We start from the raw sequence: 26,125 nt of genomic DNA on the forward strand, positions 1-26,125 counted from the left end.
TCTCTTGCTTCCCTGCCCTGTACTGTACGGCAAACAAGACGAGAGCGCGCGATCGCCGCCGGGATGTGGAGGCGACGGCTGAGCGCCCTTCTTCCGCGAACCCCCTCCGCCCCGTCCGCCTACCAGCAGAAGCACCGCCCCATCCTCCTCCCCACCCCCAATGAGGTAACCACACGGCCCCCCTTTCTTTCTCTCCTCCGTATATCGTCGAACGCATCGCACGCAGCCCGCTGGCCGGACCGAATCTGCGATGTTCGCCTTTCTTGCTGCTCCATTGGGATCAATCAATTTTCCTGTGGTTCCTGGATGCTAATAAAGGTCTTGAATGATTTGCCTGCAGAAACCGCCTGCTCTGAATCTGCTCAGGCTGTTCACATCCCTAGCTGTACGTTTCTTCAAAACCCGCATCTGTATTTGTGGCAGCTGCGCGCGTCTCTGCACAACACTGTATGTGAACTAACTAATATTCTACCCTTCGTTCATTCTCTAGGGAAGTGATGGTGATAGACCGTTCATTGCTTTCGTCCTAGGTAAATTTCCTACTCTTAGTCCCAAAGATGCTGCAGGGCTGGTTTTACATCTATGCAATCCACGCATATCTTATAACCTTGTATGGTATAATTAAGTTGAGGGGCCCATTTCCAATGATAATCAGTATTATTTCAAGTTGGATATAGTCTCAAATGTCCACATGACTAATGAAGATCCTGTGTTAGGGGGGCCTGGCAGTGGGAAAGGAACACAATGTAGTAGGATTGCTTCGGATTTTGGGTTTGCTCATGTGAGTGCTGGCGACCTTCTGCGGAATGAAATATCTTCTGGTACTGATAAAGGGTAAAAAAAAAAAATATCCTTCAATCCTCGGGTAGCTCTACGATGACAGCACGGGTTATTCAGTGAATTGATTTGTCCGTTTGTGTGGCCTTTGTCAGGGAGGACATCCTAGAGATAATAAGGGAGGGGAGGATTGTTCCTTCAGAGATAACTGTTGAACTGATCAGAAAGGCAATCGAATCAAGCACTGCTAAAAGGGTTCTTATTGATGGTTTCCCAAGGTGCGAGGAAAACAGAATTGCATTCGAGAAATTAGTAAGTTTTCTGTTTGGCTTACATTACTAGTCCAGTTTTTTCTTCTCTTAATTGAAATAGCGTGTGATGAGATGATAGGTCCACCGTGTTTGTCAGTTTTTTGGAAAGGCTAATAATGGGTTAATGTTGCAGCTCTGTAGCACTGTTTGTTGTAACCATTTGTTTATAAATACACGTGTTTACTTTTTACATCAGTATGCAGGCCCAAAACTGCCAGTTTTAGTACGCAGTCAGTGGTTTTCTCATACATGTGTTTTTAGTAATATATCAGTAATTATGTCCTTTACTAGAATGATGCAGTTTTAATTTTATGCCACTGTCCCCAGTTAGCGTTACTGCCACTATGGTGGATGTAGGGTTCTTCACGATATTAATATATTCCCTTTATCGAAAAAAAATGTTGGAGTAGTATTTATATCAAGGGCAATATTTATGATATGGTCGGGTAATAAGAAGGTACTAGCATCCCAACTGAGATATGTTCATTATTGTCCAGTCAATAATTGCTAGTCAGTTAAATGTAGGTTTACATAGTTCCGGTTCTGAAACGTTGTTGAATAAATTTTCAGACTGGAACTGAACCAGACCTTGTGATTTTCTTTGACTGTCCTGAGGATTTGATGGTTAAACGCCTCCTAGGCCGTAATCAGGTTGGTCTTTGTACATCTTCGGATGTAAATTGCACTACATATATATCTACTATATGAAAACTATACTTTCCCACTTATTTATCGAAGTTTAGTCCCTATATGCTTCTCTATGATATTACCTCCGTTACACAATATAAGTCTTTTTTTAAAGGCTTATATTTCGGAACGGATGTAGTATTAATTTCCCACACGTCTTTTGCCTTTGATATCATATTCTTACACCCTTTCTCTTTACTAACATGAAAGATGACATTCCTAAAGGATAGTGTGAGACTTTGTTTATTTCCTTGTGTGTTGCCACAAATAATTTCCTTATTCATCTATCATATTGAAGAGAGGAAACATTAACTTCATGAGCTTATTATGTGCATATAACCAAAATTGGAGGTTGATTACCGCAAACTTGCCACTAGATGTATTACTCTAGTGGGGTTTACTCTAAATCGTATCACATTAGGATTATATTGATCCCTCAGTTTATTTCTTTTATTTTCTATTATTTCATGTATGCATCTTAGGGACGAGTTGATGATAACATTGAGACAATCAAGAAGCGTCTAAAAGTGTTCGAAAGTTTGAATATGCCAGTTGTTAATTACTACTCTTCAAGGGGAAAGGCTCACAAGGTAATCAATTGATTTATTTTGCACACCGTGTCGTAGATAGGAGAACTTCTTGTACCTTTACTTTTTTACATGTTTTTTTTCTATTTCTTTCCAGAAACAGAAATAGAGTTTGTTGAGTTTTTTTCATTACCTTGGATTCTGCCTTGTGTTCTAGAAGTCGATAAAAAAGGCTTTTTTAATGTATAGCATTGAACTATAGCCGCCTCATTCTCTTGACTTTTACGAATGCCAGTATGTATTTCAGAAACAAATGGGTTGGCAATGCATAAGTATCAAGGAAAATATGTCAAAATTTAATGGAGAGATAGAGATAGGATGCAATTCCCTCATGTTCTGATTTCATTTAACAGTAAGACCATTTTTCTATTGTGTGGGAAGGGAAGTGAGATCTGCCTACCGATTTGATGTTAGATGTCATACCTGACTGTACTACATTCGTTTGGGAGACGTTGATAATCTCTTCCAGAGGGGTAGAAAGAAGGGATATATCATTGTAAATGGTCCTTGTATCATATTGATCACCTATAGGATATCTTACTTATTTTTTAGACTGGCCTTTGGGATGTCTAAGAGCACTTGTTGAACTCCATGCAGATAAATGCAACAGGAACTGCAGATGAAATCTTTGAAGCAGTCCGCAAGTTGTTTTCCTCCTTAAGGTAAATCCTGGAGTTCGAGGCATGAAATTCCTCTCATATTTGAACGGGAAGCATTGTCATGTGTTTCTTCATCATGAAAAGGGTACCATGTATTTGGTGGGTGTAATTGTACGAGTGAGCAAACTATGTCGGTCCTCTTGAAGGTGGTGCAGTCTTGCACATCTGATTGAGTACTGACCATTCTCTAGTACCAAATTAGGCTGAAAGCTTTTTTCAGATGCCGCATAGTCACCATATATTAATCCTTTGAACTGAATGACCCAGCATGCAGTGCCCACAATTTAACAAGTACAATAAGAGGTGATAGCGTTGCATCTAGGGTGGGCCATGGCTAAGCAAAAGGCTGTTGCTTGTAGATAGGGGGGCTTGAATATCTGATCCTGTGCCATTTGTGTTCACTGTGTGCAACAAAGAGAGACGAATTCACAAGCAAAATGAACAAATAGCGTTCTGTCTCATTGATGGATAAGGAAGAAAAGGTCGTACAGGATGTTAACTTGCTAACTTTGTCTTGTTATTTGACTAGAGGAACTCTTGCTTGTAGCTAGTTTTTGGCCCGTTTAGCTAAGCAATAGCACTTGCAGGTCCCAGCTTATAATAGAGATGTGCTTTCTTAGTAGCCATGCAAAAGGGAGATGTAATCATCTGACAAATATTTTTTTACATGTGAACTTATCTTGCCCGAGTCATTTTTTAGGGAACCTATCTTGCCTGAGGTTGTTAGGGAATCATCTGAACTTTTAGCTGTCTGCAGGCTATGAGGAGGCTGTCTTCTTCCAGCGGAGCCAGGGGAGTCACGCCTGGTGGAAATTCCCCATTTCTTTTGACAGCTTCAGCTTAATAATCGTACATATTCTGATGCTCATTTGTGGGCTTGTGAAACCCAAGCTGTTATGATAAGTTCTAACGAGCCCCCTTGTCGCGCCAACGGTACGAAGCAGGGTACTTTCTTGTGGCGATACCGTTTCGATAATTTCTGGCCAACACTCTTACTACAGCGTATGTCTGCTGCCACCAGAACAAATTGTATGATAATAAGGTGTAATTCCGTGCCCCGCTGGTCACGGTTTGCTCTGCTACGTTTATTTATTCTGAGACGAGGACTGCAGGCGTCTGGTAATAAAAATAGTATTACTCAGTATTGCTGCAGCCGGCATGTTTTGTCAGTTCTTGGAGCGGCCTTTTAATGTAATCTGAGTTCTGAGCGCTCGCCACGGAAATGTAGTCTGTGCAAGGCCGGCACTGGCAGGCGCAAGTCTATTCAGGAAATTCTCCGTCTGAAAAGCTCTTATCTATTTATTCACGGGAGGAGAAAGGGAGAGGAAATGATTGTGATGGATGGCCTCTGATTTTGTTTGTTCCGAATAAAACTGGAGCATAGGACGAAAGATGACTCGTCACAAGCAACGTCGGCATCGATCGGACCTTGCTAGCTATCACGACTCACGAGCGCGCGATGAGATCATCTCTTGACTTTGTAGCAGCAAAGCTCCAACTGAGCATGCATCGGAACAATATCGTGCGTTGCTGGAGGACAAAGGGAGCCAGGGCTTTCCCATGTATAGAGATAAGCCAAACGAGGCCAGAAAGTAAATTGTTGCTCCAAGTCCATTGAAAATATGGGCATGACTACGTGATCATCTAAAAAAAGGACATGATCATCTAAAAAAATGGGCATGATTAAATGGCAGTGTTCTATCTTTCGAAATTGTTGCGCTAACGTTACAATTCGACGCCCGATTACATTTTCAGTTGCCCCTAATTTCTGGAAAAAACTGTTAGTATTATGGGACTGGTCAGAGGTTTTCGTGGTAGAATCTGTCGAATTAACCCTTGAAATGCAAAAATATGAGAGCTACTCCTTAGGTTAACCCGCACGAGAAATTAAAAGGAAAAACAGCTAACTTACACTAACGATGAGAACTAGGATTATGACGACATATGCACAATTAGCTGCCTATTGTCTTATGCTCCAAAACAACAGAGAAAGGTTATTCTCTAGGGAGGACAGGGATTGCAGCTACGAGCAAATCCAAAATCCAAAATACCGAGGTGTAGAATCTCAGCCTTGTGTCCTTGTGGTAACCAACCAAGGAATCTTGGAGCATCCAGCAAAAAGCAGAGAGGACACCATTGAAATATTTCTCTTGCCAGGCCCCGCTGCCATGTAGCTCTATCATCTTCTAGTGTATGTTTGCGTAGTAACTGAGGGCATCTCCAGCAGGCCAACATGAATGGACCGACACGGTCCAAACATTAAGAAATTACCATCGCGAAAATATGCATCCCGAATAAATTACTATTAAGACGTTCAAGATTTCTACCGAGAAATCACTTTGTGGAAAAAGATATCGCCTCGCGAAAAATTACTGCTAAATAGTTAACGTGAAAACAGTACCTGATCGTTGTGGTGCTTGTAGCTAGTTACCGCCTCGCGACAGATTACAGCTAAATAGTTAGAGCGAGAAATTACTGTGAAAGATGAATATTTATACTGAAAAATTACTATGAAAAACCAGTATCGAAAACTTTGATAAAAAATAGTATTAGAGCGCCGTTTAAATATTGCTGTCGCGGAAATATTTCCCTTAAAGAATTACTATTAGGACGTTCAACATTTCTACCGAGATAACTCTTTCAGGAAAAATATATACCGCATTGCAAAAAATTACTACTCCATACTAAATAGTTAAAACAGTGGCCTGATCGTTATGGTGCCTATAGCTAGTTACCGCCTCACGAAAATCTATTTCTACGGTGAAAGGTGAATGCTTGTACCGCAAAAAATCACCGTCAAACTTTTAAAATACGATCAGATTTTTTTAAATTTTTTTTTAAGAAAATCTAAAAAAATACAGACAAGAGCATTGTTCATGTGGAGGTAAACAGTGTCCGGATTGTTGTGGTACCTCCAAATGCCAAAAACCTTTATATATAATATTTATTAATATTTTGTTGATCGAATTGGTGATCAAACATTTTCTTAAATGAATGTTAAATTGTTGTTACCAGAGGGAGTTTATAAATTCCAAACATTAATTTAGTGTGTAATCATCCCTTGGTAATGATGGTCCAAATGTCACTCTCTCCGCTTCGAAAGACAGGCACGTTAGATTCTTGTTTAGTTGGTGCGGAAAGAATTAAAAAAAGTTATATTCACTTAGTTAAGAGATGATCTCTTAGAAAATAAGAAAATATTCTTTTCTTCATTATACCATGTATCTTCCTTTATCAACATAATTTTCTACTAAAATTTAATTAGTTCTCATGAATTGCTAGAGATGATATTAAAAAAATACTTTTTTTCAACTTAGAAAAAAGGTTCTACGTGGATGTATTTTCTCATTAATTGCTAGAGATGTTGAGGACCGTCGGAGAGAATGCACTGCATCATTGGCTAAGAGAATTCGTGATTTCTCTATCATTATAAATATCCTAATAAATAATATAGAAGATATTTAGATACACATATATGAAAAATGTCCTCGGCACATGAGCATCAGTGCAGATCTACACAAATCTTTTACATTTAAGACGGGAGGGAGGAGTATAAAGTGGGTCTTGTAAATTCCAAGAGAAAATACATACGGATAAAGTGGGTCTTGTAAAGTGGGTCTTTTACACAAATCTTGTAAAGTGGGTCTTGTAAAGTGGGTCTTTTACATTCCTGGAAGCATAGTTGCCATTGACCACATGGAGTATGAACAGAAAAAGTACTTCATACGGATGTTTGTTGGGTTGAAGCCTCTGTGTGATGGATTCTTGGCTGGCTGCAGATCGTTCTTGGCGATAGACAGCACTCATTTGACAGGCAAGTATAGAGGCCAATTAGCTACTGCTTGTGCTATTGATGGGCACACTTGGCTATACCCTGTGGTATATGGAGTTATTGATTCAGAAACTACTGAAAGTTGGGTGTGGTTTATGGAGAAGCTTCGTGAGGTTATTGGCTGCCCTCCCGGTCTAGCTATATGTTCAGATGCAGGAAAAGGGATCGACACTGCAATTGAGCAAGTGTTTGGGTATGCAGAACATAGGGAATGCATGCGCCACTTGGTTGTCAACTTCAAAAAAAAGTTTCATGGTAAAGTTTTTGATGACCATTTGTGGCCTGCTGCTTATTCATGGACTCCTCGAGCTTTTGACTATCACATGGCAGCCATAGAGGAGAAAAAGGCTTCTGCAATAGCATACTTGAACAAATACCACAGCAGGTTATGGTCAAGGAGCAAATATTCTACCTCCTCGAAAGTGGATTATGTCACAAATAATTTGGCCGAGTGTTTCAACAACTGGATCCACAAGCACAAAGGCCTAATGTTGTTTCAGCTCATGGACAAGATCAGGAGAAAGATTACGGTCAAGCACGAGAAGAGAAGAAGGGTGGCTACAAAGTTTGCTCCCTTATAGCATGTAATCTGAAATTTGTATGTAGATCAAAGGTCATATCTGCTGCGCCTGATAGCCCTGCGATGAGCACTCGAAGCAAGAAGAGAATAGCGCCAAACAACCAAGAGAATAGCGCCAAACCTCCAACCAAAAAGAAGTTGAAACTCTGAAATTCTGGGCTCATTTTGGTTACATACGGTGCACTTCTTCATGTGTGCACTTATGCTTATGTTAAACAACCAACTTTAGGTTGTGTTGTTTTGTTTCTAGATGCTATGAAGTATGAACCTGATTATGCTTCCAGTTGTGAACCTGATTATGCCTCTAAATGATGTCAACCTGATTAGTTTCATTTGTATGGACTGCTATTTTGCTGCTGAAATCTGGTTGAAATGCTAAAAATAGAGGCAATATGCTGTCAATTTTTTCTGTTGAGACTTGTTGTGCAAACTGTGCTTATTTACCATTGAGGGTAAAGTGGTCCTTTTGTTGGATATATTGTGTCAGTCAACGGTGGACTAACAGGAAGTGGCAAATAAGCACTAGATTGTGTTTGTGATTGGTACATGAGCTCTTGCGCTTTGTTGTGTGGCAAATTAGCCATTGACCAGTTTGTCAATGGTACAGAAGCCATTTGCCCAAATTCCAAACATTGATTTAGCGCGTAATTATCACTTGGTACTGCTTTTATTTGTCAGCTCACCTGGTACTTCTAATGATGCTCCAAATGTCAGCTTCTCCTGCTTCGAAATGTCAGTCCACGTCTGACCAGTCTTCTTCTTCTACCCGGAATCCAACAAACAAACTATCCAAGAAACCAGCAGGATCCCATCTACAAATACCGCCACCTCCGATCACTCCTCCACCTCGCCTCCGCCGCTCTCCATCTCCACTGCCGTCCTCACTCTGCCTTCCATCACAAGGAGGGACGAAATGGCCGTGTCGGAGCTGCCGGAGGCGGGGATCCCGCTTGAGACGGAGTCCCAGGCGCCGGCGCCTCGCCGCGGCCTGCGGTACAACTCGCCGCTGGTCCAGGTGTCCCTAATCGGGCTGGTCTGCTTCTGCTGCCCGGGGATGTTCAACGCGCTCTCCGGCCTGGGCGGCGGCGGCCAGTTCGACCACACCACCGCCGACAACGCCAACACGGCGCTCTACGCCTGCTTCGCCGTCTTCGGCGTCCTCGGCGGCGCCGCCCACAACCTGCTCGGCCCGCGCATCACGCTCCTCCTCGGCTCCCTCACATACCCGCTCTACGCCGCCTCCTTCCTCTACTACAACCACCACAAGAACCAGATTTTCCCCGTCACGGCCGGCGCGCTCCTCGGCGCCGGCGCGGGGCTGCTCTGGGCGGCGCAGGGCGCCATCATGACCTCCTACCCGCCGCCCAACCGCCGCGGCACCTACATCTCCCTCTTCTGGTGCCTCTTCAACCTCGGCGGCGTCCTCGGCGGCCTCCTCCCCTTCTCCTTCAACTACACCCGCACCGACGCCAGCAGCGTCAACGACGCCACCTACATCGCCTTCATGGCCTTCATGCTCGTCGGCGCGGGGCTCACCTTCCTCGTCCTCCCGCCCGCCAAGATCGTCCGCGACGACGGCACCCGCGCCACCAGGGTCACCTACTCCTCCGTCTCCACCGAGGGCTGGGAGATCCTCAAGCTCTTCACCAACTGGAAGATGCTGCTCATCCTCCCCGCCGCCTGGGCCTCCAACTTCTTCTACACCTACCAGTTCAACAACGTCAACGGCGTCCTCTTCACGCTCAGGACCAAGGGCCTCAACAACGTCTTCTACTGGGGCGCGCAGATGCTCGGCTCCGCCGGCATCGGCTACTTCCTCGACTTCGGCTTCTCCAGCCGCAGGAAGAGGGGACTCGCCGGGGTCGCCGCCGTCGCCGTGCTCGGCACCGCCATCTGGGCTGGCGGACTCGCCAACCAGCTCAGGTATCTCGACGGCAAGTTTCCCAACCCCATCGATTTCAAGGACACCCACCGCTACGCCGGCCCTTTCCTCCTCTACTTCTGCTACGGTTTGCTCGACGCCATGTTCCAGAGCCTCATCTACTGGATCATCGGTGCGCTCGCCAACGACTCACAGATCCTCTCCAGGTACTGATCTTATAACCTTGTTTTTTTTATGTATGTTTCAACCGATCAGTTAGAACACTATCCCTCTGTTTCATGGAGTAGAACAGCATGTTGACTACTAGCAGACTGTGTCCAGCAAATTTAAGAAAAGATAAGATACTCCATATACTCAGGAGTGTCCGCTTACTTTACACGGCTAGATTTGATATTGAATTGCACGTGACATGTTATCTGAATCGCAATTGTAGAAAAAGTTGTGATCTTTTCATGTAAAGTACTTACGTAATCTGTCTGCGATGACCTGGGGAGTTGAATTCTCTGGCTTTTGAGTCATGACACACGGCAAATACTACATAATCAGTATATGCTCCAGATGCCTAGAGTTTGGAACTTTGGATACCCCTTTCAAAAATATTCCTTTGGAAACATCATTTCAGTCTCACTCTTTTCCCTCTTTGGAGTAGAGATCAGTCTTGTTTGTTGTCTGAAACCTGATGTTATTCAGCTTCATATAGTTCTTATCTAAGTTAATTAATGCAAGATAAAAGCTGATGTTGTTGATAGTGATGTGCTACAGGCCTACAGCAATAAATTTGAGACTTGTTAGGTTGTGTGATGGATAAAGATTCTTATCCAGCTACCTTTTTCTTTGAAATAAGTACACAATATGCTTTCCAGAAGCTGGTCTTAAAAAACCTAAATGGTCCTCACTCTGTGGAGATGCCTTGGTGTGCAATATTTTTTGAACAGTCTCATACACCATTCATAATGTATCATGCATTTCTTAATTCGTTGGAGTACAAGGCACACTTCTGGGATATGCACATGCAAATAAGATGACCAAAGAGGGCTGCGGTGGGAAGGAAACCCAAGACAACATTTGTTCTATTTAAATTTTTCTTGAGCAAGTACCTCAGCTTCTGCACAATACAATGGACACATAAATAAGCTAATAAAGCACATGATTTTCTCCAAAATGAAAGGGGATATTCTCCTGTTAGGACTGCATCTGGTGGTGGTGGTCAATCTTGATATTTGTTTGTTTAGGTCGCTCACCACATACACCATGTGTATCAATCGAAATGCTTTGTCCAAATAAATTTTCAACTTTGCTGTTGCAGATATGTTGGTTTCTACAAGGGAGTGCAGAGTGCAGGAGCAGCCGTGGCATGGCAAGTAGATACCCACAAGACATCCCTGCTATCGCAGCTGATCGTGAACTGGGGGCTGACCACCATCAGCTACCCGCTGCTCGCGGTCCTGGTGTTCTTCGCCGTGAAGGACGAGGACTACTCGGTGTCTTCCGTCGAGGATGGCAAAGAGAAACAGATGAAGATGGCCGCTCCGTCAAGTTTGCACTGAGGAGGACATATGTGTTTCAGTTACTCAGTGTGTCCGTGCAGGAGTGAGTACTCATTGTAATCTCGTGTTTGCACTGAGGAGGACATATGTGTTTCAGTTACTCAATGTGTCCGTGCTGGAGTGAGTACTCATTGTGTAATCTCGTGTTGTGTTCAATTGTTACCAATGTGTAGCTCATGGCGATTGTAGTTTTCAATGGCAGTATCATGTGATTTTTTCCCTCTGTTTTAAATGTCTTCAGTTCACTTTTGTTGGCATTACGGTTTTAATTCTTGTTCAAGCCATTATGTCAGTCAAGAAAAGGTTACCAGTTAGGGATTCACTATCCATTTGCGTTGGCCTGTGTGATTCATATTTGTGTGCAGATTCCAGTTCGTGTTCCAGCTAGGTGAGGTACTCTGGACTGTAGAATCTAAGGATTGAAATTATCCAAAATTATAATGAGTAGAATATGGGCTATCCGGTGTGGTTCAGTTATTCTATATTACCATTCTGAAAAAAATGTTCTACCGACTATATTAATTGTTTCAAATGGCTGGATATGTACAATCTTCTAAATCCAAACTTTGGGATGTTAAACAATCACCTCACAAGGACCTCCATTGTCTAACCACTTGTTAATAGCCAGATGGACAATATTAACCGTGAGACTTAGGTTTGATATAAAATAAACTCGCTGTCAAAGTTTAGCATGATTTGAACTTTTTTCGAACCACCAAACACGCTGGAGTTGGGCTTCGCATGGTACCGCCAGCCTGCCAGGGTCCATGGCGTTTGACCTATCCATGGTCGGCTGGACGTCTTAACTAGGATCTTACAGCATCTCCAGTTACGTGCCCCAAACCTTTTTAGGACGCGTCGAACATTTAACCGGCTCCAGTCACACGCGCCAAAGACCATTTTCGTCTAGCACAGCTCAGTACGCTTTCCGGCGTCCGAGACCGTCCCCGCTCTATTGAGTTCAACCCATGGCGGTACGGCGACTCTTCTTCCCAAAGGGTCTGAGGCTACACTACCCATCTCATTTCATCACCCGAAACGCTTCCAGGCCTCTTGCACTCTGTGTGATATACATATATCTTGGCAGTTTTCTTCGATCCTTTCTTTGCATTGCCTTGTGTTCAGATCTGCGTGATTGCCAAAGGCAATGCAGCTTGCTGGGTGTGTCTTGAGTAGATTCATTTATCAAGAACTTCTGAATGGGGTTCCCCGTTTCAGTGGGAAATAAAATCAAGAATACTCTTGCGGCCCAGGTGTGGCTTACGTTTAGAGCACGGGTGAGTTTTCTCTGACGCCTATAGGTCGTATAGATCTACAAGAGGGTGGAAATTTTCTTTGATACTCCCTCCGTCCGAAGTTGTCTGAGATTTCATGCGATGTGTTAGAGATATATTTCGTATAAATATATTACGTAGTCTAGGATTTGCCTACCATATCTTTAGGAGAGCTATCTTAGCCTCCAAATCTGTACCACTATATATACTCGTTCGAGAGGCTCAATACAACATCCAATATATTTCGCTAATCTCTCTCCCTCTCTATCGTTCTACATGGCATCAGAGCGGCATGTTCCTTAACCTAGCCGCCGTAAAGTTTCCATCGTGCCGCCCCCGGGGAATTCGATCTCCATGATCTACTCCGGGGGCGGCGCAACCCATATGACGGTTCGTCCGTCGATCGGTTGATCGGCTGCCCTCACGTCTTTCTTTTTCCGATCTTTAGATTAGTTTTCCTTTCCGTCCACTGATCGCTTGATCAACGTTTTCTTTTCTGTTTTACCGATCATAGATCGGATTGACTCGTCCACCGCCACCGCCGCCGTCACCGCGCGTCTCTACTCTGACATCAGCAAAGTTCACACCCGCGCACCACTGCCTCTCTCCGTTGTCGCGTCTGCCTCGGTCTCTACGGCAGGGTGTCGCGGCCCTTGGCGGCTGTTGAGCCTACCTCGGCAGGCTGCCGCCGCCGACCCGCTGTGTCCATTTTCGGTCGCCATCGCCTGGGACTACATCGACAACGTCACCATCGACTCCGATCTGCGCGTCATCCACGCCATGGCGCGTACAACGCCGCAATCGGTCTGATCAACCGATCGCACGCACGACTCCGCCAAGCACGTCCCCGAGCACGTGCCTACCACCGATCGAGCTACGGGCTGCCGCTGCGTCGCCCCTTCGGGCCGCAGCGCCGCCGTCTTTGGTCCACGCTACCAGCCTCCGACGCGCCTTCTGAGGCGTGTACGTTGCTGGTGGCCTTCCGCCGCTGCACCGACTCATGCCCTGCAGCTACGCTAGCCCCTCAGTCCGTGACATCACCAGTCTACTTCGCCGTCCCCCGCGCACCGACGTTCCAGGCTACTACCGCGCCACCCCTTCGGCAGATTTTCCACGTCACGGCCGGCGTGCTCCTCGGCGCGGGCGCGGGGCTGCTTTGGGCGGCGCAGGGCGCCATCATGACCTCCTACCCATCGAGGCAGCTACATCTGCCTCTTCTGCTGCCTCTTCAACCTCGGCGGCGTGCTCGGCGGCCTCCTCCCCTTTTCCTTCAACTACAGCCGCACCGACGCCGGCAGCATCAACGATGCCACCTACATCGCCTTCATGGCCTTCATGCTCGTCGGCACGGGGCTCACCTTCCTCGTCCTCCCGCCTGCCAAGATCGTCCGCGACGATGGCGCACGCGCCACCAGGGTCACCTACTCCTCCATCTCCACTGAGGGCTGGGAGATCCTCAAGCTCTTCGCCAACTGGAGGATGCTGCTCATCCTCCCCGCCGCATGGGCATCCAACTTCTTCTACACCTACCAGTTCAACAACGTCAACGGCCTCATCTTCACGCTCAGGACCAAGGGCCTCAACAACGTCTTCTATTGGGGCGCGCAGATGCTCGGCTTCGCCGACATCGTCTATTTCCATGACTTCGGGTGCTCCAGCCGCAGGAAGAGGGGACTCGTCGGGGTCGCCGCCGTCGTTGTGCTCGGCACCGCCATCTGGGCGGGCAGACTCGCCAACCAGCTCAGGTACTTGGACGGCAAGTTTGACAACAACATCGATTTCAAGGACAGCCACCACTACGCCGGGCCTTTCCTCCTCTACCATCCTCCGACGCGCCTTCTGAGGCGTGTACGTTGCTGGTGGCCTTCCGCCGCTGCACCGACTCGCGTCCTGCAGCTACGCTAGCCCCTCGGTTCGTGATGTCACCAGTCTACTTCGTCGTCCCCCGCGCACCGACGTTCCAGGCTACTACCGCGCCACCCCTTCGGCAGATTTTCCCCGTCACGGCCGGCGTGCTCCTCGGCGCGGGCGCGGGGCTGCTTTGGGCGGTGCAGGGCGCCTTCATGACCTCCTACCGGCCGCGGCAGCTACATCTCCTTCTTTTGCTGCCTCTTCAACCTCGGCGGCGTGCTCGGCGGCCTTCCCCCTTCTCCTTCAATTACAGCCGCACCGACGTCCGCAGAGACGCAAACCTGGCACATATTTTGCGCCAGGTTTGCGTCTCCACCAGGCCCGCTTGGCAGCGAGTCTGCATCGAGGGCATCGCTTCGGCGGTCAGTGCTTCCGCGTCTGCGCCGCAGCCTTCGCCATCATTGACGCGCCTGCCTATTCTGCGTGCGCACTGGCGGGCGGCGGATGGGCTTCTGCGCCGCCTTCAATGGCATCGTATCCCATGCGCGGCCGCCCTTAAAAGTCCAGCGGCCACGTTCCTCCTTCGCCCACACCTCCACTCGCACCACCACCGCTGCAGCGCCATGGGGAAGAAGAACGACTTCGAGGCCTCCGGAAGCGGCAGCAACAAGGGGACGCAGAGGGTGCCGCTGCCCGTCACGCAGGGGAGGCTGATGCACAGCAAATGGATGCCGTGCGAGCGCTGGTCCGGCGTGCAACTGCCTGGCGGCTCAGTTGCCGTCGGGTGCCCATCCCTCCCGTCCCTGCGCGGGAGCCTGATCGGACCGTGGAGATCCGGCAAAGGAGGCGGTACCTGCCGCCGGACCTCCGCGCCGATCCGGCGTACGCAATCGACTCTGAAAGTTGGCGTACCTATCTGTCGACCGAGACGGATAGCAGGAGGAGGGCGGGCTTCATGGGCGACAAGGATTTTCCCTTCGACCGTCCACCGCCGACTCGTCCACGAAGACAGCAGGCGCCAACGCGTCGTCAGCAGGCGCCGACGCCTCGTCAGCAGGCGCCGCCGCGCGCGCAGTACAACGACGATGACGACCATGACAACGACGAGTACGACGACTAAGACCACGACGATGACTACATCGAGGCGCTCGCCTACCATAACGAGGAGGTCAAGGACGACAGCGATGACTACGTCTCGGCCGTCTTCTACGAATGGCAGCAGGCCATGGCGGAGGGCCGCACATTTGACTTCCTCGAGAACATGACGGACGACGAGATGGCGAAGCTCGGCGTCCTCGTCTCCGAGAACGACGCACAAGTGCAGCCGCCGCTGCCCTGCTACGCCACCAGCGTCATGCCGCCGGGCCTGTCGGAGGATGAAGCACTGCAACTGCCGTTACAGGACTCGGCCGCGCCACAACCGCCGTACAGCCCCTGGGCTCCTCCTCCACTGCCGCATCCCTGGGCGCCTCCACCGCCGCCACAGCCGCATCCCTGGGCGGCTGGGCGCCTCCACCGCCGCCACAGCCGCATCCCTGGGCGCCTCCACCTCCAGCACCGCCGGCGCGCCCGGCGTACGCTCCCCCGGATGGCAACTGGCCGTGTGTGATAACGGAGCTCATCGTGCTCGACAGCGACGAAGAGCAGCAGTAGGCGCACGTGTTTAGGGTTTTTTTTAACTATGTAAATTATGTTTTCATGTTTGAGCTACGGGCAAGCACGTCCCCGAGCACGCGCCTACCACCGATCGAGCTACGGGCTGCCGATGCGTCGCCCCTTCGGGCCGTAGCGCCGCCGTCTTTGGTCCACGCTACCAGCCTCCGACGCGCCTTCTAAGGCGTGTATGTTGCTGGTGGCCTTCCGCCGCTGCACCGACTCACGCCCTGCAGCTACGCTAGCCCCTCAGTCCGTGACGTCACCAGTCTACTTCGCCGTCCCCCGCGCACCGACGTTCCAGGCTACTACCGCGCCACCCATTCGGCAGCTTTTCCCCGTCACGGCCGGCCTGCTCCTCGGCGCGGGCGCGAGGCTGCTTTGGGCGGCGCAGGGCGCCATCATGACCTCCTACCCGCCGGGGCAGCTACATCTCCCTCTTCTGCTGCCTCTTCAACCTCGGCGGCGTGCTCGGCGGCCTCCTCCCCTTCTCCTTCAACTACAGCCGCACCGACGCCGACAGCATCATCGACGCCACCTACATCGCCTTCATGGCCTTCATGCTCGTCGGCGCGGGGCTCACCTTCCTCGTCCTCCCGCCTGCCAAGATCGTCCGCGACGATGGCGCGCGCGCCACTAGGGTCACCTACTCCTCCATCTCCACTGAGGGCTGGGAGATCCGCAAGCTCTTCGCCAACTGGAGGATGCTTCTCATCCTCCCCGCCGCATGGGCATCCAACTTCTTCTACACCTACCAGTTCAACAACGTCAACGGCCTGTTACCACCCGATTTTGGCCAAATCAGGAGGTGGGCCGTAATTGAAGATGGGCTTGAAGGACGCACACGTGGAGCATCTTTGAAGCGGCCTTGCGCTAAGAGTTTGGGCTAAGTTGCCCATGTATCTGTAACATATTAGGTCGCATTGTAATTTAGATTAAGAGATAGAGTCTGGCCCGTGCACGGTTAGGTGCACGCCCCAATTAGAAAGTCCCTTGGACTATAAATATGTATCTAGGGTTATCAGAAAAGGAGGACAATCATCGTTCAACCAACACAAACCAATCTCGGCGCATCGCCACCCCTTTCATACGAGGGTTTCTCCCGGATAAGCACCATGCTGCCTAGATCGCATCTTGCGATCTAGGCAGCGTAAGTTTATTCGTCAACCTTGTACTGCTCGTGCTGAAGCCTTGTTGATGGCGAGCAGTACTATTTATCCTTAGGTGTTTAGGGGCTTGCATTGGTGCTTTCACGTGCATATCTCGCGTGGCAATGCCGTCCCTAGACACCTTGCTGCCCTTACGTCGATCTAGACGTAAGGGCAGCATCTTGCTTGATCATGCTTAGTAGATCCGATCCGTTATAGTTGCTCCTTGCATCTGCAAGGATTAGTTTAATATCCGCATAGTTAGGCCTTATGCTGGGGTCGGACGATCCGGTGGTGCGTTAGGCGTTGTTTACCGTCCCTGCGAGGGATGTTCCGAGGATCAACACATGTTGGTTTTTAGGCCTCTCGTAGGGGTAGTTTGCATCGTCTCTCGTAGCTGCTAGGCCCGACCGCACGTAGGACGTTCCGATTATGCGGTGAAAACCCTAAACTGTCGTGGATCATTTTAGCTTTGTCCTGATCAAGCAGGATCCCCATGCCATTGCTAATCCATCAAGGACCATGGGGCGATCGGCTCTTTGAGCCGATCCACGAGGAAACCTGAGAGCCGATAAGGCTCGTATTTAATGTGCACGTGTCTACCATGCAAGAACAATCGGAGCACTAACACCTTCCTGACCAGGTATAGGTCAGGTGGCACGCCCTAGCAACCGCCAGGACGCGCGCCAGAAGATTTGCGGGACGACGCGAGGTGCCAGGGATCCACTAAGCGGCCCTGGGAGCTTCCCGGCTCTTCGTGTTGCTTAACCAAAGCCCGTCGGGGGGTTTTGGAGGGTAACACATTCTGGCACGCCCGGTGGGACATCTTCTGCAACATCCACGTCAACATCCATGTCAGCATCGACATCCGAGGTGGCGGAGAAACCGATCTTGTACGAGGATCTCCCCACGGAACACAAGAAGAAGTACGATGACTTGAAGGCCATCCTGGACGCCGAACTCATCGGCTCTTTTGAGAAGACCCGGTCGCATGGCGTCAGGTTCAAAGGATTCGCACCACGAGGCATCCTCGATGGGCTGGATCTGTCTCTCCCTTCAGAGGAACGTACCGAGCCTCGCGACGAGAGATCAACTATGTGGTGGCCCATTCACCGCATCGGCACTCGAGAGCCTGGTGAACACTTTGGAGCGCGTTGCGCTCCGTGTGGTGCAAGAGATCATGGAGCGTCGTTACTCTCCTTCAGGACCTGTTCTAGGGACGTACCAGGGAGAGATGCAACTCCACACCAGGCCGCCTCTGCCGTACGCAACAGCGGCTCCACAGCAACAAGGCTCACCGGCATACGTCGTCTACAAGGTTGGGGGCGACCCGGGCGACTATCAATTCTTACATGACCCGCCCAAGGAAATCCCACACGGATACGTGTGCACGTTTGTGCCGGACTGCAACAACTGGACGCAGGCGATCCGGGCTCCACCGGGAGGGATTGCCGGAGCAGGAGCAATTGTTCCGGCAGCAAGAACAACTGCAGCAGCGGGGAGTCTAGGAGCAGAAGCTGAGAAACAAGCGTGGCTAGCCAAGTATGCCACTGCGCCAGTCCATGAAAGCTCAGCTGCCGCTACCTCCACCGCAGATCAGATCAGCGCAGTCCTGAGAGATCAATTCGGCATCTTGCCGAAGAAGAAAATAATCGGCTATTCCAAGCCGTACCCCAATGAGTTCGACCTGATCCCACTACCGCCTAAGTACCGGCTTCCGGACTTCAACAAATTCAGTGGGTCAGAAGGGTCGAGCTCCATCGAGCACGTGAGCCGATACTTGGCCCAGCTGGGCATGGCTTCGGCATCGGATCAGTTACGGGTGAGGTGCTTCTCGCAATCCCTCACCGGTCCAGCTTTCGGGTGGTACACCTCTTTGCAGCCAAATTCAGTGCAATCATGGAAGCAGCTGGAGGAACTGTTCCACACCCAATACCATTCGGAAACTACCGAAGCTGGTATTGCCGAACTAGCACAGGTTCGGCAAAAGCGAGGAGAGACAGTGGCTGAGTACATTCAGCGTTTCAGAACTGTCAAGAACCGATGCTATTCGGTTCATATAACTGAGAAAGAGGCAGTCGAGCTGGCCGTGGCAGGCCTGGCGGCGTCGTTCAAGGATCTGACGTTCCAAGTCGAGTACAACTCGGCCGACGCACCTGGTCAATAGACTGACCTTATATGAGCAGCGCCATCCAGAACTCGTACCAAGACAAGTTCAAGCGCGCGATCAGCCTGGTCAATGCCGATGAAGATGAAGATTCTACGGAAGATCAGGAAGTTGCAGTAGCCGTGTGGACTCGGACGCCAGTACCTGTGTCCTGCCAATGGGTGAATCCACCAGGGCCTCCAAGAGGGTTGGACTTTGACGTGACGAAAACTAAACAGATCTTCGATCCATTCATCGAAAGAGAAACGAGTTGAAGCTACCCGAAGGCCACAAGATCCCTACGGCGCAGGAGATGAACAAGAGGCCATACTGCAAATGGCATCATACGTTCACGCACACCACCAACGGCTGCAAAGTACTGCGCGCACAAATTCAGATGGCGATAGAATCAGGCCGATTAACTTTCGGACAGTTTGCCATGAAGGTAGACAGGCGTCCATTTCCGGACGTCAACATGGTGGACCTAAGCCACTCCATAAGAGAACCAGGGTTCTCTTTCGATGTCAATATGGCAGGGTTCATGAACCGCCATGGCAAGGACGAAGCAGAGAGCAGCCACTCTCGTGGCAAAGATAAAGAGGAGGCCGTTCCACGCGACCGGCCCCAAGGTGATGACAGACGGTACCTGACCGAGGAGGAGGTGATGCATCTCCTCAACAAATATGAGCAGCAGTATGACCGACGTCGACGCTACGACGAAGACGATGAAAGATATCATCGGTCAGATGCAGCGGACATGAGGTATCGTCAGCATGACAGGAACAACGACGGGTACGAACGCTACGCCAGAGGGAGGTCAAGGGAGCAAGACAACGTGGACAGGCACTGGAACTGTCCCTTCTTCAAATTGCTGGGACTCAGGAATGAGCCGATTGCCAACAATCGAGAACTGCCCAGAATGCAGACAGCACAGAAGGAGGGCAAACGAAGTTTCAGTGTTCGAACGCCTAGGACCTCTCCCACCACATAACAAGCGAGCTGAGTCATCTCAAGAAGAGGACTTCGAGGAGTCCGATGGAGAAGAAGATAGGTATCACCGACCAAGGTGGTGCCCTGATGGACTCGACCATTCTCGAAGCGTAGAGTGCAGCGGCTGCGAAACCTAGAAGAAGCCGAGGCACAGTACCTGTACTCGTTGAGAAGAGCACGGCCCGATCTGGCCGTGAAAATTCAGCGAACGGTGGAAACAAAGGCGCGCCCGCCAAAGAAAATGTGGCGCCCAAAACAGGCGAAAGCCGATGCACAGGCATCGGGCTGATGCCGATACACGAGCATCGGCTGACACAAACGTGGTGTCCGTAGTCCTGACAGAGTAGCACGTCCAAGACATTGGACATACGTGGCAAGGCCGATCCCTGAGATCGACCCTCAAAAAATGAAAAAATAAAGGATCTTATCTCCAACATGCCACGTAGCTACAGTGGAAATCCAAGAAATTGCACATCATCGCCAAAGCCTCGCAACGGAAAAGGAGGCCGATTCCTGCAATCGGCCAAAATTATCCTCGACATACCTTGTCTACGTTCAGCATTGATCCAACAGATGCCTGAAGAGCCGATGCCATCAATTACTTGACAGAATCGGCTCGGGGGGCACATAGATGGATGAGACAGGAGGATACGAAGCTGAGGAGGCATACCAAACGCCCAGCAGCTCAAGGTGTAAAAAATGGAAAATCCAAAAAATTTGCGCACAGCCGATGCGTAGACATCGACTTAAGAATTAAAAGCCGATGCACGGCCATCGACTTAAGGGATGCGACCGTCACACGCGAGGAGCTTAATGGAGCGATCATCGAGCGGCGAGGCTCCACCGAAGGGCAAACATGCCGGCGGTTCTCCTCAGTAGAATTGTTGATAGCTCCGTTAGCAAACCCCCAAGCGGATCATTGTGTCGGCAATATCGGGTCGCGGCCCTGATCAATAGCAGGAGAAGCACAAACACGCAGTTCAGGTTAGGGGCGAGCCCGACGAAGCAGCATGTCTCTTCTGAGACCAGGAGGATAGTCGATGATAAGGCAATCGGCTACGGCATATCACGACCAAAATGGGGGAGAGCATCAGGGAAACGTCCTCACCGGGAACTGCATCAGCCTGCCAAAGATGATGAGCCAATATGATCGGCGAGACGCAGGGCTGGAACGGAAGAAGCTCGGGGGGCAGTTGGCCCTGAAGGATCCTTCGCTATAGGAAGCCGATTTTTTCGGAATCGGCTGGCCCTGCATCACAGCTTGTCTGAGGAACGGTGCTGATGTTGCCAAAAATATCAGTTTCCACATACAAGTCAATTGAGTGACACGCACAGGGCTCTATTATAGGCACCTGCCCGGAACCAGATGGCCAGCCCGCTGGGTTGGCTGGTAAGAGTCATGATCTTGTTTGAGGTCTCATGGGGCAAAGCCGACGCTTGGCCGTCGACTCAAGGGATACGGTGGTTACAAGCAGAAGTATTATGGAGCAGCCATCACCAAATCGGCAGTGTTTGCGCAAGCCTGCGGATCAGGTTAGGGTCATGAGAACAACCGATGATCATCCGATGATCTCCTAGAGCCGATTTTGTGGAGTTCAGCTAACACAGCGCTACAGTTGGGAAGCCGATGGTGGCCCAATCGGCTGGTCTGCTTTTATCCTCGCCTGGACTAAGGCTCGGGGGGCAGCTCGCCCTTAAGGTTCCTTATTCTATGGAGCCGATTTGGTTGAAATCGGCTTGCTCTGCATCACAACTCGTCGAGAAAGGGTGAATTATTGCAGAAGGGAATGGCTGGAGGTAATGGGAGGAAGCAACGATCGCTGACGGGCTCTGGACCAGGTGTGACTACAAAGAAATGAAGCATTACAAGGACAGTTGTGGGCGAATAATGCCTGTTCCGCAAAAATATTAGCTTCAGCATCGGAGTTGTTCTAACGACGGTCCTAAGACCTCTAGAGGGCAAAGAGGATCTGGAAGATGAGGATGCCGCTAAAGTCCAACATTCCGTTCAGTTGGATCTGCATTTCCAGGATCTAGGATTTGCACGATTGTGGCTCGTCCGGGAGGTGGAGGTCCGGATGGATCTACCTCGAATTTGCCATGAGAGTCCGATGCATTGCCATCGGCTCCTTAAGCACCGACCAGATTGGCAGTCGGCAGGCTCAGTATGAAGGGCAATCGGCTAAATTACCATGAAGAAGGTCGACAAAATCGAGTTGGGGAAATTCTTCATTGATAAACTAGAGTTCTTACATAAAGAGCTGATTGCTCTCAAAAGGAGATCCTAGGGGCTACATTGCCCCGTCTACTACTGCTGGCCCTAAGCTAAGATCCTATCTAGGGGCCGTTGCTGCCCTCGTCGTCGTCGCCATCATCGCCATCGTCGGCGCTGCTCCCAACCGGCTCATCGTCGCTGCTGTAGCGACCACCGGCAGAACCTTCGTTGTCCTCGTCTTCATCAGCGTCGTCGTCGTCGCTGTTGAAATCGCTGAGATTGCCGGGCCGGGGGCAGTGGCGCTTGGCCGGCGGCTCGTCGGAGGAGCTGTCATCTTCTTCCTCCTCCTCCTGCTCCTCCTCTTCGGCACGAGCAGCGCATAATCGGAACGTCCTACGTGCGGTCGGGCCTAGCAGCTACGAGAGACGATGCAGACTACCCCTACGAGAGGCCTAAAAACCAACATGTGTTGATCCTCGGAACATCCCTCGCGAGGACGGTAAACAACGCCTAACGCACCACCGGATCGTCCGACCCCAGCATAAGGCCTAACTATGCAGATATTAAACTAATCCTTGCAGATGCAAGGAGCAACTATAACGGATCGGATCTACTAAGCATGATCAAGCAAGATGCTGCCCTTACGTCTAGATCGACGTAAGGGCAGCAAGGTGTCTAGGGACGGCATTGCCACGCGGATATGCACGTGAAAGCACCAATGCAAGCCCCTAAACACCTAAGGATAAATAGTACTCGCTCGCCATCAACAAGGCTTCGGCACGAGCGGTACAAGGATAACGAATAAACTTACGCTGCCTAGATTGCAAGATGCGATCTAGGCAGCATGGTGCTTACCCGGGAGAAACCCTCGTATGAAAGGGGTGGCGATGCGCCGAGATTGGTTTGTGTTGGTTGAACGATGATTGTCCTCCTTTTCCGATAACCCTAGATACATATTTATAGTCCAAGGGACTTTCTAATTGAGGCGTGCACCTAACCGTGCACGGGCCAGATTCTATCTCTTAAATCTAAATTACAATGCGATCTAATAATGTACAGATACACGGGCAACTTAGCCCAAACTCTCAGCGCAAGGCCGCTTCGAAGATGCTCCACGTGTAATCTTCCAAGCCCGTCTTCACTTACGGCCCATCTCCTGATTTGGCCAAAATCGGGTGGTAACACATGCCCCCCTGGTTTTGATAATGATAATTGCAAAACCATCTGTTTCCTTCGAAGGGTCATGTCGTGGCAGAGCAGAACCGTCGCAGTTTTCTTCATGATGACGTCTTGCCTCCTCGCCTTCTCTGCACGATTTGACGGTTCTGGCACCACGTCCTCGGGAACTGCTTAGGCATCAAATCGCTATACCCCTTTTTATTTGGCCACTCCCTGTAGTTTCTCTCTTCATCCCCTTGCTCCACCGGTAGCCATCGGCAAACCGAAAAACCCTCCTCAGTCCCCATGGATTCTTCCTCTTCCTCCGTTTCCTCTGGCATGTCTCTCCAGTCCTCCTCTTCCAGCGAGCTCGAGCAGGAGGTCGATCTGATGGCCATCTACGAGGCCCGCGCCCCAGAGTACTGGGACGCGCGGGATTGGGACTTCTCCAGCGAGTCGGAAGACGACGACCCCCTCCCCGACGGGGAAGAAGACCTTCAGTTCCTCATTGACGGGGAGCTGGAAGGAACAAGCAATGACGACCTCCTCTCCTGGGAAGGGAGCTTTTCTTCCGACGAGGAGGAAGAAGACGACGACGACTCCCTCGAGGGTTACCCACCAGCAAAACGCCTCCGCATGTGGTGGGATGACGACGACAACGATGACGAAGAGGAAGACGAAGCCCCCGCAGAGGGCTATGGGAACAGCGACGAGGAACCTGTCGGCAGCAGCGCCGATGGGAGCTCCGAGGATGATGAAGGCGGCGACGGCCCGTAGATTAGAATCTACTAGTGTAGGCCTAGCAGTAGTAGATTGGTCAGCAGACCCTTCTTTTGTTCTTCCCTTCTTGAGCAATCGGCTTCTTCTTGTAAGAAATCTGATTATTAATGAAGAATTTCCTCTAATTTGATCTTGCCGATTTCTTGCCCAGTGATTTAGCCGATTCTCCTTTACCAATGCTTAATAAGCCGATGTTAACGCATCGGTCCTACGTAGTCCATCCCTCCATTCCTCAACTGACGACTTTGAGACCTGGTAATCTTCAAGAATTCATCATTTGTTGAAGAAAGTTGCGGCGAAGGATCAGCCGATGATATCCCAATCGGCTTCTAAAACAGAACATCCATCAGACCAGCCGCCCCCCGAGCCCCAGTCGGGGTGAGAATGAAAGTGCACCACCGCATTGGGCCACTACCAGCTTCTCAACTGTGGTGCAGCATCAGCCGATTCTGACCAAATCGGTTGTTAACAGCAGAGAACCTCCCAGGTGAGCTGCCCCCCGAGTCTCTTTGGTCCAATGAGGCAACCTATGGTGAGAATGAAGTTCAGTCCGACTGGATGATCGTCGGTTGTTCTCATGATCCTGGCCTGATTCGCACGTCCATGCTGTTCTTGCTGTTGGCCAGGGCTGCGATCTTCAAACTTGCCGGCAAACACCAAAGACTTAAATGAGAGAAAGGGCCGTCTTGGACGCCCAAACTGATGCTTCTGTTGGTGCTGCCGAGCTCGAATCGCCAAAGGAGTTGGAAGTCCCTGAAGAGCGGGCCCGAATCGCCAAGCAATCCCAATGAGGGGTTCCTTCAGTAGATGACTGCTCTATTAGACTTCCGCTTATATCCCTTGAGTCGATGTCTATGCATCGGCTGTGCTCAAATTTTTTTTGTATTTTGGATTTTTTGCGGCCGATTTGTTTATGTATCGGCCCCCATACTTGAGCTGCTGGGCATTTGGCATCCGTTCCCAGCTTCGTATCCTCGTGTCCTTGTGTCTCCTCCATCTACGTGCCCCCCGAGCCGATTCTGTCAAGTAATTGATGGCATCGGCTCTTTAGGCATCTGTTGGATCATTGCTGAACACAGACGAAGGTATGTTGAGGATAATTTTGGCCGATTGCGGGAATCGGCCTCCCTTTTCGTTGCAATGCTTGACAATGGTTTGCAACTTCTTGGACTTCCACTGTAGCTACGTGACGTGTTGGAGATAAGATCCTTTATTTTTTCATTTTTTGAGGGCCGATCTCAGGGATCGGCCTTGCCACGTATGTCCAATGTCTTGGACGTGCTACTCTGTCAGGACTACGGACACCACGTTTGTGTCAGCCGATGCCTGTGTATCGGCATCAGCCGATGCCTGTGCATCGGCTTTCGCCTGTTTTGGGCGCCATACTTTCTTTGGCGGGCGCGCCTTCGTCTCCATGGTTTGCTGAATTTTCACGGCCAGATCGGGTCGTGCTCTTCTCAACGAGTACAGGTACTGTGCCTCGGCTTCTTCTAGGTTTCGCAGCCGCTGCACTCTACGCTTCTGAGAATGGCTGAGTCCATCAGGGCACCACCTTGGTCGGTGATACCTATCTTCTTCTCCATCGGACTCCTCGAAGTCCTCTTCTTGAGATGACTCAGCTCGCTTGTTATGTGGTGGGAGAGGTCCTAGGCGTTCGAACACTGAAACTTCGTTTGCCCTCCTTCTGTGCTGTCTGCATTCTGGGCAGTTCTCGATTGTTGGCAATCGGCTCATTCCTGAGTCCCAGCAATGTTTGAAGAAGGGACAGTTCCAGTGCTCGTCCACGTTGTCTTGCTCCCTTGACCTCCCTCTGGCGTAGCGTTCGTACCCGTCGTTGTTCCTGTCATGCTGACGATACCTCCTGTCCGCTGCATCTGACCGATGGTATCTTTCATCGTCTTCGTCGTAGCGTCGACATCGGTCATACTGCTGCTCATATTTGTTGAGGAGATGCATCACCTCCTCCTCGGTCAGGTACCGTCTGTCATCACCTTGGGGCCGGTCGCGTGGAACGGCCTCCTCTTTATCATTGCCACGAGAGTGGCTGC

At 50.1% G+C, this 26,125-nt stretch overlaps 2 protein-coding genes and 1 pseudogene across 3 annotated transcripts; all 3 read left to right on the forward strand.

The window, feature by feature from the left end:
- The first annotated feature begins 18 nt into the window (after window positions 1-18).
- Window positions 19-4,162, forward strand: LOC124674970 (UMP-CMP kinase 2-like). 2 transcript variants are annotated; one of them, XM_047211025.1, is made up of 9 exons: window positions 20-165; window positions 341-385; window positions 491-530; window positions 717-834; window positions 933-1,089; window positions 1,659-1,739; window positions 2,258-2,365; window positions 2,960-3,024; window positions 3,779-4,162. In XM_047211025.1, the coding sequence occupies exons 1-9, from the start codon at window positions 64-66 to the stop codon at window positions 3,783-3,785; spliced, it is 723 nt and encodes a 240-aa protein (XP_047066981.1). In that variant the 5' UTR covers window positions 20-63; the 3' UTR covers window positions 3,786-4,162. The 2 variants fall into 2 exon arrangements, with proteins under 2 accessions (XP_047066982.1, XP_047066981.1); XM_047211026.1 differs by lacking the exon at window positions 3,779-4,162 and having other exon boundaries at window positions 19-165; window positions 2,960-3,028.
- A 4,178-nt stretch (window positions 4,163-8,340) lies between these two features.
- LOC124675418 (UNC93-like protein 1) lies at window positions 8,341-11,058 on the forward strand. Its single transcript, XM_047211496.1, has 2 exons — window positions 8,341-9,521; window positions 10,622-11,058. Exons 1-2 carry the CDS (start codon window positions 8,347-8,349, stop codon window positions 10,860-10,862), a joined length of 1,416 nt encoding a protein of 471 aa, XP_047067452.1. The 5' UTR covers window positions 8,341-8,346; the 3' UTR covers window positions 10,863-11,058.
- A 90-nt stretch (window positions 11,059-11,148) lies between these two features.
- On the forward strand, window positions 11,149-25,676 carry LOC124673326 (annotated as a pseudogene).
- The last annotated feature ends 449 nt before the right edge of the window (window positions 25,677-26,125 follow it).

The sequence above is a fragment of the Lolium rigidum genome, chromosome 7 (assembly GCF_022539505.1).
Source record: "Lolium rigidum isolate FL_2022 chromosome 7, APGP_CSIRO_Lrig_0.1, whole genome shotgun sequence".
NCBI lineage: Eukaryota > Viridiplantae > Streptophyta > Magnoliopsida > Poales > Poaceae > Lolium > Lolium rigidum.